At 34.6% G+C, this 12,081-nt stretch overlaps 1 protein-coding gene across 1 annotated transcript; it reads left to right on the top strand.

The window, feature by feature from the left end:
• Positions 1 to 6,163: 6,163 nt before the first annotated feature.
• LOC133875758 (protein NEN1-like) lies at positions 6,164 to 10,935 on the top strand. The gene is made up of 6 exons (XM_062313988.1): positions 6,164 to 6,540; positions 7,200 to 7,357; positions 8,197 to 8,243; positions 8,343 to 8,406; positions 9,151 to 9,872; positions 10,486 to 10,935. Exons 1-6 carry the CDS (start codon positions 6,252 to 6,254, stop codon positions 10,718 to 10,720), a joined length of 1,515 nt encoding a protein of 504 aa, XP_062169972.1. The 5' UTR covers positions 6,164 to 6,251; the 3' UTR covers positions 10,721 to 10,935.
• The last annotated feature ends 1,146 nt before the right edge of the window (positions 10,936 to 12,081 follow it).

Here is a 12,081-nt window from a genome sequence, read left to right as displayed (position 1 = left end):
TCAAGCCACAAAAGATCTCATTTGCTGAACAGAGTGGTACTGTAGCAAGCAGAGGACGTGTAACTTGTGCTCCCTTCACCTTCAAATGTTTCTGGTCATTATTTAAATCTCTTAGTTTTGTTAATAAAAATAATAATAGCCATTAAATCCAACTCATAGCTTTAACAGTGGAATCATTTGTCCCTTGAAGCTTGAACACTGGGCTCCACTCTCATGTGAGGAGAGGGAGTGCACATGTTGTACACTCTTATACTGCAGCAATCAAATCCCTTTTAAAGAGAAACTCAATGCCATAGAGAGATTAGAGAGAGAGAGCCTTTTCAAATGAAACGTCTATAATTGCTAGACGCTAGCCAAGAGGATATTCGGATACCGTAAGATGAAGTATCACACACGGTATGAAAAATGAGTAAATAATAAGAGTCCTGCTAAGCCAAATAATATAACCAACTCTTCATTTATTTTATTTATTTTAATTTGGCTAATTTAGGAACATTTAGAATTGTCACATTAGCATTATAAAATTAAAAATATATCTTCTAACATTAATGAATTATATATATATATATTCTAATATGAGTGGCACTCCTTCTTGGAGAAATATCCTCCGATAGGAGTAAAATTATTTTTAAAAAAATGAAATAACAATTTATGTTCTTTTTAAGTATCAAAATGCTTGAAAATACCACATATTAAAAAAGTGACATCTTATCGAAACACTTATAAAGAATTTTCCTACTAAAATGATTCATTTTCACTTTTGCAGTGGTTTTTCTTCTTTATAAAATCGAAAGACAGTTTTTTGTTCAAAACTTTTTTACAACATAAAAAACAAGAACATAATGAAAATATACTCATTATCAATTGTAATGTGCCATCTTTTTAATAAGTAACATTTTCCAAGCATCGGATGTCTCAATTGTATAATTTGAGAATGTAATCCATTTTCAAATTCCCTCGTTCTCATGGATTGAATGGAAAACAATATAATTTAGTATGTTTTGGAACAAAAAGAATATTGATTCTATTTGCCGCTGTGTTTAGATTTTTCGAAAATAAATCAGATTCTATCCCGATTTTTTTAATTTCATCTCATAAAGTCAAACTATCCAAGCATTTTTTTCAACTTTATTTATCTCAAAATTCACACACTAAATTATAGTTAAATTCAAATTTAAAAAATTCGACCCCAAACATACCATTCATTACCCAACATGTCCCATCCAAATGAAGTCATGAAATAAGAGATGGTGGTCAAAAGTGCCACTTCAACAATGGAATCTGTATGCTTATTCTTGACCTTCTCTGAAACAGAAAACAGAATATTCTTTAGGAAAGAGAAATCTGCAAAATACTCCCAAAGAAGTTGTATTTGACTTTGGAGACTAGGTCAACTTATTCAGGAATCGATTCAAATAGTTGGATTGGGTGAAAAAGGAGACGTGGAGATTAGGGCAGGGCAAGGCCCTCATGTTTATAGGTATTGCTTGTAATTTTGGGCATTCAAGCTTTGGTTGCACATAATGGCAAGGAATAAGATACCTAGACTCCAAGTGTACATCTTTCATTTAACTTCATGGCTGGGGTTTTTTCAAATTTAATACAAGAGTAATCTTTGTTGTACGCTTTTTTTTTTTTTTTTTTTTTTTTTTTGACATGTCCACATAAGAGGAGGAGGGGGATTCGAATTAGTGACTTTCGCTTCATGAGACGTGGTCCTCAACCAATTGAATTACCTTTTGGGGACGTTTGTTGTACGCTATTTATACATGATTTGTGCACAAATCTAATGTGGCAAATGGTTTTCAATTTTATTTTTTTAAAAAACAAAATAAATCTGCTGGACAAAGATTTGGGTTACAAATCGTGTGCAACAAACATTACTCTTAGAGTCTTAATACAATGTCTTTGCAACATGTTTGAGCCCTTTTAGCAGACTGCCTTTGCCAAAAGATAAAGGCAACAAGGTAATTAATTGGTCGGTTATCAATGATGAGAGAGACTTTCCTTTTATTGGAGCCACGTAATATACTTTAATTAAATGTTGACACGTAATTTTTTTTTTTAAAAAAAAAAATTGATTTTTCAATGATGTGTCACAATCTCACGAAATGGTGACACATTTCTCAAAATAATAAATCACATAAAATTATGACACATTATTTGGAAACTAAATTTTGAAGACAAATCTTGAGATGTGTAGCATTACTCTACTTTTATTATGTGACACTGCAAATCAACATTTGTTAAAATAAAAAAGAAAAAGAAGAAAGTATATAAGGGCTTATTAACAATATTACATCAAAAAAATGAACGTATGGGTATTTTAAAATTTTTGATAAGATTTAATGAAAAATTATAATTATAATATATAGTTTTTTTTTTTTGAACAAATAATATAGAGTAATGCTAAAAACAACGTTAACCAACTCTTTATTTTATTTATTCATTTTAATTTGGCTAATTTAGGAACAATAATTTAGAATTGTTACATTAACATTATAAAATTAAAAATATATCTTCTAGCATTAATGAATAATATATATATATATATATATATTCTAATTGAGTGGCTCTTCTTCTTGGAGAAATATCCTCCGATAGGAGTAAAATTGTTTTAAAAAGAAATGAAATGACAATTTATGTTATTTTTAAGTATCAAAATGCTTGAAAATGCCATGTATTAAAATATTGGCATATTATCGAAACACTCAGAAAGAATTTTCCTACCAAAATGCGTCATTTTCACTTTTACAGTGGTGTTTCTTCTTCATAAAATAAAAAGACAGTTTTTTGCTCAAAACTTTTTTACAACATAAAAAAAAGAACCTAATTAAAATATACTCATTCTCAACTGTAACTTGCCACATTTTTAATTGGTAACATTTTCATTCCAAGTCAATTTGTGCATTTAGACCTTGGCATTATACCAGAGAGAAAGAGAGTCTTCGAGAGAGTTTTGCTTTGCCGGCGAGGGAGGCTTGGTAGTGATTTTGTCCCTCCCTGGTGTTAACCAGTGGAGGTTAGTTTTCTCTCAGCCATTAGGGTTTTAGAGCTTTTGTTTCCCCCGGTAGATCCGGTGGTGGTTAATCTTCCCTTAGCCCTTTGGGCTATGGTGGTTTGTGTCTTTATGTTTTTTTTTTTTTGTTTTTCTTTCTTTTGGTTCAGGCAGGAAGGCTCAACTCAAAAAGCCCAGTTTGGGGGAGTGGCCGGCTTTTCGTGTTGTCGTTGGAGTGCTTTGGCCGGTTTTTTCTTCGGATTTTTTAAGCCAGATCTATGCACGTCCGCTGACTTATACTAGACACGTGCCACCCAGCCGCGTTCCTCGTCGCCGTCCGCACCCGGTGCCGGAAGCACAAGTCACGTTGATCGTCGGAACTCGGCGCATGCTTCACGCACCAGAGAGCCTTTTGCTATTTAGCGCGCGTGACAGCCACGTTCTGCCTTTTCTAGCCGTGCACGGTGGGGGATGGGGTCTACGGTGTCCAATTTGCGGTATGGTGCTACTGGTGACGACGCGTGTCCTCCACGCGCCGCCGTCTTAGGCGAAGCCAGCCCTATCTCCACTGCCGACGGCTTATTTTTGGTGTTTTTCTGTTTTGTATGTTGTGTATTCCTCCTATTTCTCCAGTACAATCTGTCTATGTATTGCTCAAATTTTATTGAAATTTTTATTGGCTTGATGCTAGATCAGCCCTCTTTTATTTTAGAGTGAGCGTTAATGTAAAAGAGGCTCAAATGTAATTCCTGGTAAGATTTGTTGTTTTTGCCTATGCAGTTGTTTTTTAAGTCAGATCCTTCTGGCTTAAAGTGTAGGGAGTTTTGTCCCTCTATTTTCAAATTGTAAGCCTTAGGGCTTTTTCAGTATTTATAATAGCACATGCTATTTATTCAAAAAAAAAATAAAAAAAATTAGATAACATTTTCCAAGCGTTTGGATGTCTCAATTGTATAATTTAAGAATGTAATCCATTTCAAATTCCCTAGTTCTCATGGATTGAATGGAAAACAATATAATTTAGTTTGCTTTGGAACAAGAAGAATCTTGATTCTATTTACTACAATGTTTGAGTTTTTTAAAAATAAACTAGATTTTATCTCACTTTTTTTAATTTTATCTCAAAAAACGATCTAAACATCTTTTTCAACTTTATTTTATCTAAAATATTATAGTTGAATTCAAATTTTAAAAACTCCTGAAATAAGAGATGGCGGTCAAAAGTGCCACTTCAACAATGGAATCTGTATACTTATTCTTGACCTTGTTTAAAACAGAAAACAGAATATTCTTTAGGAAAGAGAAATCAGCAAAATACTCCTGTCGTGAAGAAGTTGTATTTGACTTTTGAAATGAGGTCAACTTATTCAGGAATCTACTCAAAGAGTTGGATTGGGTGAAAAAGGAGACGTGGAGATTAGGGCAGGGCAAGGCCCTCATGTTTATAGGCATTGCTTGTAATTTTGGGCATTCAAGCTTTTGGTTGCACATAATGGCAAGGAATAAGATACCTAGACTCCAAGTGTACATCTTTCATTTAACTTCTTAGCTGGGGTTCTTTCAAATTTAATACAAGAGTAATCTTTGTTGTACGCCATTTATACATGATTTGTGAACAAATCTAACGTGGCAAATGGTTTTCAATTTTATTTTTGCTGGACAAAGATTTGGGTACAAATCGTGTGCAACAAACATTACCCTTAATACAATGTCTTTTGCCACATGTTTGAACCCTTTTAGCAGACTGCCTTTGCCAAAAGATAAAGGCAACAAGGTAATTAATTGGTTGGTTATCAATAATGAGAGAGACTTTCCTTTTACTGGAGTCACGTAATATACTTTAATTAAAGGGGTTTGATTCCTACATTTTACCGATATACCAATTATATAACAGTCCTTCACATGGGGATGGGCCCTACACATTGGACCTCACCCCGTGTGAGGGGCTGTTGTATAATTGTTGTGGTGGTGTTGTAAATCTATCATTTTCCTTAATTAAATGTTGACACGTAATTCTTTTTAAAAAAAATTTAATTTTCAAATGATGTGTTACAATCTCACGAAATGGTGACACATTTCTCAAAATAATAAATCACATAAGATTGTGACTTGTGACACATCATTTGGGAACCAAATTTTGAAGACAAATTTTGGGATGTGTAGCATTACTCCACTTTTATTATGTGACACTGCAAATCAACATTTGTTAAAATAAAAAAGAAAAAGAAGAAAGTATACAAGGGCTTATTAACAATGTTAGAGCATTCCTATAGCCTCATCAAATTTTACTCACTAAAGTAGTCAAAAACTATTTTTCTTTATTTTGGTGAGTCACTTTTTTAAAATTATCCCAGCAGCTTCACCATTTTAACTATTCACTATCATTATTTCATTTAAATAATTTTTTTTTCAGATTTCTTTATTCTTTTTCTATTTAATTTTTTATACAACAAGCTATCATACACCTTCATCTTGAGATTAAATCATTGCTAAGAAATTCACAGAAGTTTTAATTTGCTTCTCAACCAAATTCAAGAAAAAAAAAAAAACCACAAAGTTTATGTAGGGACAAAGAAACCTTCATGTCCATGAAATAAAGATATCATTGTGTGAGAAAGATGGAAGATGAGAGAAAAAAATGAGAGAAAAAAAAGAAAAAAGTGTGCTGATCATGTGAAAGAGAAAGAAGAATTAGAATTGGTGAGTAATTTCACTCATCAAAACTTTTTGGTTAAAGTGATGAGACTGCTGTGAGTGATTTTTTCGTGTTTTTATCAAATTGGCTCACCAAAATAACTAAAAAGCTATTTTGGTGAGGCTATTAGGAATGCTCTTACATCAACAAAATGAACGTATGGGTGTTTTAGAAATTTTGATAGGATTTAATGAAAAATTATAATTGAGAGTTAAAATTGAAAAAATTGAAAAAATTGAAAAATGAATACTTTAAATTGCCATTTTTTAAAATTTGAGTATTTTTTTATAAAAGTGATAAAAGAGGTTATAAATGAAGTTTTCTTGAAAAGAAAAAAGAAAAGTGGTGACTACAAATGAGCCGTTTAAGGCCCAACACAAGAGGGGTATGACCCGCAACCCAGTAAACCACCAGAGGAAGCAACCCAACCCACTGTGTCCTTATATACGGAGGGACTTGGCGCGTTTATCTGTCCTTCAACGTTGAATTCACTCTGCCCAGCCAATCAAAAAAAAAAACTCACTATATCCAGACACAGCTGCAATTGAGCAAATCAAAATGGGTTCAACTTCAAGGAGCGAGGAAAGATCCGAAATAGCATTCTTCGACGTGGAGACGACGGTGCCGACCCGAGCCGGTCAGGGGTTCGGGTTACTGGAATTCGGATCCATCCTGGTGTGCCCCAGGAAGCTGGTGGAGCTTGAGAGCTACTCCACCCTGGTCCGACCTGCCGATCTCTCGCTCATCTCCTCCTTGTCCGTGCGCTGCAACGGCATCACCCGTGACGCCGTCGTTTCCGCCCCGACCTTCGGCGAGATCGCCGATCGGGTCTACGACATTCTCCAAGGTCGGTCACCCTCTCTTAGTTGCTGAGAAAATTGAGGAAAAGGAAGGCAACTTTGGTTTTAAGGACTCTTTTTTTTTTTGTTACAGTTGCAATGAGTTTGGTTTATTTCCTATTTTTTGTTGGGAATTTTCGTTTTGTTTTTGTTTTAAAGTTTCGTTTATGTGAAATGACGAGGTTAATTTTCTGTTGGGTTGCTTAGAAATGTTAGGAAAAGGATAGAAACTGTAAGAGTTTGTTGGATGGTGGCTTTTTGAAAAATTAACAAGGCCTAAGTAGTTGAAACTTGAATTAGCGTCTGTTGAAGTGAGAATTTACCTGTTCTCGGGCCACGCATAGTAAAAATTTTGAGATTCGTATTCCAATGTTTTCCCTTGTCTTGCAATTTTCTTTCGAAACAAACATGGCACAAAATGGGTTCCCAGAAATTAAAAAATAAGGCCAAGCAGTTTTATTAGGCTTACTTGGATGGATGCTTTTTCTTGTACCATATGGTTGTGGATTCTAAACATGCGAGCTTCGAATCTGACGTACCCAGTTATTTTTTTCTTTTTTACTTCTCAGAAACAAAGAAGACCATTGTGGTTTTGGCTCTTTATTGTTGGTAGCATTTTATATTTTTATTCTGGTATAGAATTTTATTATTCGTTTTTTGTGTATAGGGCGGATTTGGGCGGGTCACAATATACTAAGGTTTGATTGTGCTCGCATAAGGGAGGCTTTTGCAGAGATTGGTCGGCCAGCACCGGAGCCAAAGGGCACGATTGATTCATTGGCATTGTTGACTCAGAGGTTTGGAAGGAGAGCTGGTGACATGAAGGTATGAAACGCTCTACTCTGGAAGGAACTCAGATCATCTTATTAGATGATAATTTATACAAACTCCCAAAAATCCATTTGCAAATATTTACTGTATTGGTCAGTTATGAAAATTTGTTTCCAAACACAGGAAATGCAGAGAATTTAACCCATTTGGTTTTCAATCTTGGAAATTATTATAGCATTGAAAAGGATTAAAGAACTGTGGATAAGTGGAGAAATAATTTCTTCAATCTTCTTTCATCTTATTTTTTATGCAGAACTTTTCAGTAATATAATGAGGCGTCTAAGGCTTTAGTCTTCTTTAAACCCCATTTTATTAGTTTTGTTTCTTTCGAAATTAGGGGATATTAGTTAATGGGCGTTGTATTATTAGTTATAATTCTCTGTGTCATCTCTGCATCAGCATATGATTTGTAACTTTCTTGTTTTTGCTACTGGAAATTCATGTTTCTTGTGAGCTAGTCAGGAGATTTCTTCCCCCGTGGGAAAAAATAAATAAAGAAGAAAAAACCCTTGACTGAGTTGACTCGGTTTGCAGCTCTTTTCCGTTATTGGTGAAAATTTAGTTAGACAATGACTAGTAGTAAATTATATGACGGATTCTTCATATCTTTGGAGTTTGTGTACCTGTCAAGTGTATGGTAGCTATTCTGTGAAGTTTCTTAGCATTATCAATGTCTTAAGTATGGTTTCCTTAGTTTATTTATTACCACTGTTTATACATGATCAGAGGGATTCTAGTTGTGTGGAAGTTTTTGAGGCTAAATAGTTGTATTTTAGGTTTTAATTGATGTAAGATTTTGAAGTATTGATTTATACTTTCATTTTCTACTTCAGATGGCCACTCTTGCGACTTATTTTGGACTTGGACAGCAGACCCACAGGTTTGTGACAAACCTACAAGGAACATTTTACATACACTTTGTTTCTAGACTAGCCTGATATATTATGTTTCCTCAAAACTAATGTTGTTGATTCCTCAGGAGCCTGGATGATGTTCGGATGAATCTTGAAGTTCTCAAGTATTGTGCAACAGTTTTATTCTTGGTAATTTTATAATTTTGAAAGTTATAAAACTTATTCCCAAGTCATAGGACTCTATTATCAATATCTTAATAGGCTATTTTTCAAATTGAATAAATGTAGCAGCAGTTCAGCTTTGTCCAAAACCAGTTTGAGATGTACTATTCTAAACTCTTGGGCAATTTTCTCATACTACGAGAAACACTAAACACATGATGTAGGATGCCATTAGAATTTGGATGTACTTTCCTAGGGTTGGGTTATAGGCAACAATTCTATAGAAGTTCAGTAGGATTAAATTATTAATTTATCCCACTTCATGGCTCATGCTGGATTTTGCTAAGACTTGACTGCAATTGTTCACACGGATCTTGCTTATGGTCTTGACATATTTGTTCTTAAGATGGTTCCTATTTAGTTTTGATTAGGTACCAAACATTATCTCTCTCTCCCTGTGGGCTTCCTTTTGGCTCTTTGAACTTCTGAACCATTCATCCCTTTCTTAAAAATGCACCAACTACGTAACCCCTGAAATGAGTAGGCCTCAGCGAGAGGAATCGGCGGACAGCTATGCAATCTTTGTTACCTTAATTATTTTATGCTTATGCTGACTGTGTTTCTAAGTTCTCCTTTAGACATGTACTTCAGCTCAGAGTCCATTCCTGATTGCTTGGCAGGACAAAAGATTGGCTGATTGAATTGCATATTTGCATGCCTTATTATAAGGCTGGTTATAATATTATTGACAAAAATCTGGCAAACATGCAGGAGTCAAGCCTCCCAGACATATTCACGGAAAACAGTTGGGTTTCTCCAAATGCTATTACAAGAAGTCGTAGAAATGCAAATTCTTCTCCAGAGGGGGTGGGCCCATACCTGACTCCCTCATCAACCTCAAAGTTGAAAAAGGGTCCCATGCTATCTCCTATGAATAAAAAAACAGAGGAAACTCATCCAATATTATCACTTATGACTCGCAGTAGTGCAGCGGAGGTTGAACCTAGTGCTCAACGAGATCCTTTTGACATGGGCCTGCTAAGAAGTGCATCCGAATCCCTTGAACCCGATGCCACCATGGAAGAAACGGTGGAGTCTTCTGAGATGTCTTCCACAGCTGATGTTTCTTACGGTAGCAGTCACTCTGGGGGATTTTTAGAGCCTGATGAAGTTTCTATTCCTGCTATTGTTCCATCTTTTGTTCCATTTTATCGTGGGAGTCAAAGAATACAATTATTGCACAAAGGTGTCATTTTGCAGCTTGGTTGTATGCATTTGAAAGTGCGATTTGGGTTAAGTACGAAATTTGTTGATCATGCTGGCCGCCCACGATTGAACATTGTGGTTAATGCATCACAGAGTTTATGTAAGGTCCTCGATGAATGTGATGGTATGGTACAGAAGCTCTCCTTGGATGCTGGAAGCAGCTCTGAATGGAGGCCTGTTGTGTCCAGGAAAAATGGCTTCGTTAACTACCCTACAGTGAGATTGCAGTAAGTTTAGTCCTATGGTTTTGCTTTTTCTTCTCTCACTCTCTCACTCTCTCTCTCTCTCTCTCTCTCTCTCTCTTGATTGTGGGGGAGGGGGTGAATGCATCAGTTTAAGCAGCATAATGAAAGTCTAGATTGCAGTCAAAAGGATTGGAGTTAGTATTACTTGGCATTGAACTGTAGTGTAGTAGAAATTGGGAGCAGGTTGATATATACTGCTTATTCTTGATTTATTGTGTGTTTTCATTCAGTATCTAAGAATCACATGAGAAAAATAGATTAATAGGACACGGCCTAAGAAATCTGCCATGCTCATTCCTACATGCTTGTTAATATATCAGCTTATAGTTAAGTTTGTCTTGGTTTCTCTTTTGAGAATTACAAGTACTACCACATTATATACTGAAGCATATCATTCGCATAGATGTTTTGCTTCATTTGGTTAATACGAAAATGAGGCTAGAAGATATTTTGGAATTTAGCAGTTGCAATCTTTTGAATCTGTGTAACTGTATCGGGTTTTTGTTTCTTCTATTTGTCAATTTTCAAGCACATGGAGCATTAATTTAAGCGTCATCAAGTTCTTATTTGATGTGTGATTCCTTTGTAACAACAGCATCCCAACTTCCATAACTGGAGATAGTGCCCGATATGCTACAGAGATATATCAAAAAGAATCTTCCGGCTCTGTGCAAAAGCTTGTGTTCAGCAAATTTGACGCGGCAGAGCTTGAACCCTTGTTCACTCCTGGGACCTTTTTGGACGCATTCTTTTCCTTGGATCCATATGACTATCAGCAGAATGCAGGCATTCGCCTGGTGGCAAAAAAATTGATTGTTGATTCCAATTGATGAGAGAAAAAGAATGTCTGATTTATTTAGGAGGGTCAGGTGTCATGTGAATATCTAAAATAGCACAAAAGTAGACTGACATCTACAAAGAAAATGTTTTTCATGCTCTTAAGGTTAGGATGGAAAGGACATGGATAGTGATGATTGACTGTGAGATGTAAGTGCAGAATCTATTTGAATGTTAATGTTATATAGACACGTGTATTTTTCCTTTTTATTCTTCTTTTACACCGAAGATAGGCTTTTTATTTTTCCTTTTTCCTTTTTATTATTCTTCTATTTGTATTTTTCCTTTTTATCAAACGTGCTTGGGAGTTTATCAAGTGAAACATTTATTGATGAAGCAAGAGTGGCATTCTTTTCCCTCGTTTGTAATTTTCTTTTACATTTGAGAAAAAAGGTGAAAAGAATTTCATCTGCCACTGCTAGTAATGCTGAAAACCTCACAATTATTTTTGTGTGGACATGGTAAGGTTTAGCAGCCATTGAATCAGCCTTTGTTAAAGAAAAAAAATAAAATCCAAGGGCTACTTGATACTACCACGTCAATGGGGTGATAAAGTTGTGCGATGGTGGTTTCTAGCATTTCTCAAGGATAAATTATCTAATTAGGTTATATAGCTAATAGAGATATATTTAATGTTATGTGACATTTGGCTTCTTTTTTTTCTTTTTTTTTCTTTTTTTTTTAAAAATAGAAATATATCTCATTATTGATTATCATTGTCATCCTCATTATTCTCTTTATCATCATCATTATTAATTTATTTGTGGGTGGATTCTGAAGTATATATTGTACAGCATATGTAAATAAACCAGTCTGTTCGACAGCCCGCTCGATACCCGTTCGGTTTAGCCCGATCCGAACTTGAGCTCGATACTGTAGAAACTCGATCGTTACTATAAAAACCCGCTCAATTAGTAAGTGATACATACTCAACTTACTCGACAAAACTCGATAGAGGCTCGCGAGCTCAGCTCGTTTAAAACTTGACTGAATCGCTTGCCCGACTTTTTAGTTCGACTCGTTAGCTCGTTCATATCTTACATATATATATATATATTAGTAAATAGTAAATATAGTATAATATATATAGTATTACATATTAATTATACTATTTTGATAACAATATTTAGTATGTTAAATTAACATATTAAGTTATTAATAGTTAGTATATAACAATATAACAATATTAAATAGTTAGCATATATATATATATATAAACACATATATGACATCACACATGGTTAACAATAGTTATATATTATACTTATATAGTTACTTAGTTATATAAAATATATTAGACTTACTATTTGTTCACATTATACATATACCATAGTTTATACTCTCTAGTTATATA

This window comes from Alnus glutinosa, chromosome 8 (genome assembly GCF_958979055.1).
Source record: "Alnus glutinosa chromosome 8, dhAlnGlut1.1, whole genome shotgun sequence".
Classification (NCBI taxonomy): domain Eukaryota; kingdom Viridiplantae; phylum Streptophyta; class Magnoliopsida; order Fagales; family Betulaceae; genus Alnus; species Alnus glutinosa.
Note: the sequence above shows the minus strand (reverse complement) of the source record. Positions and strands in the feature narration are given on the sequence as shown.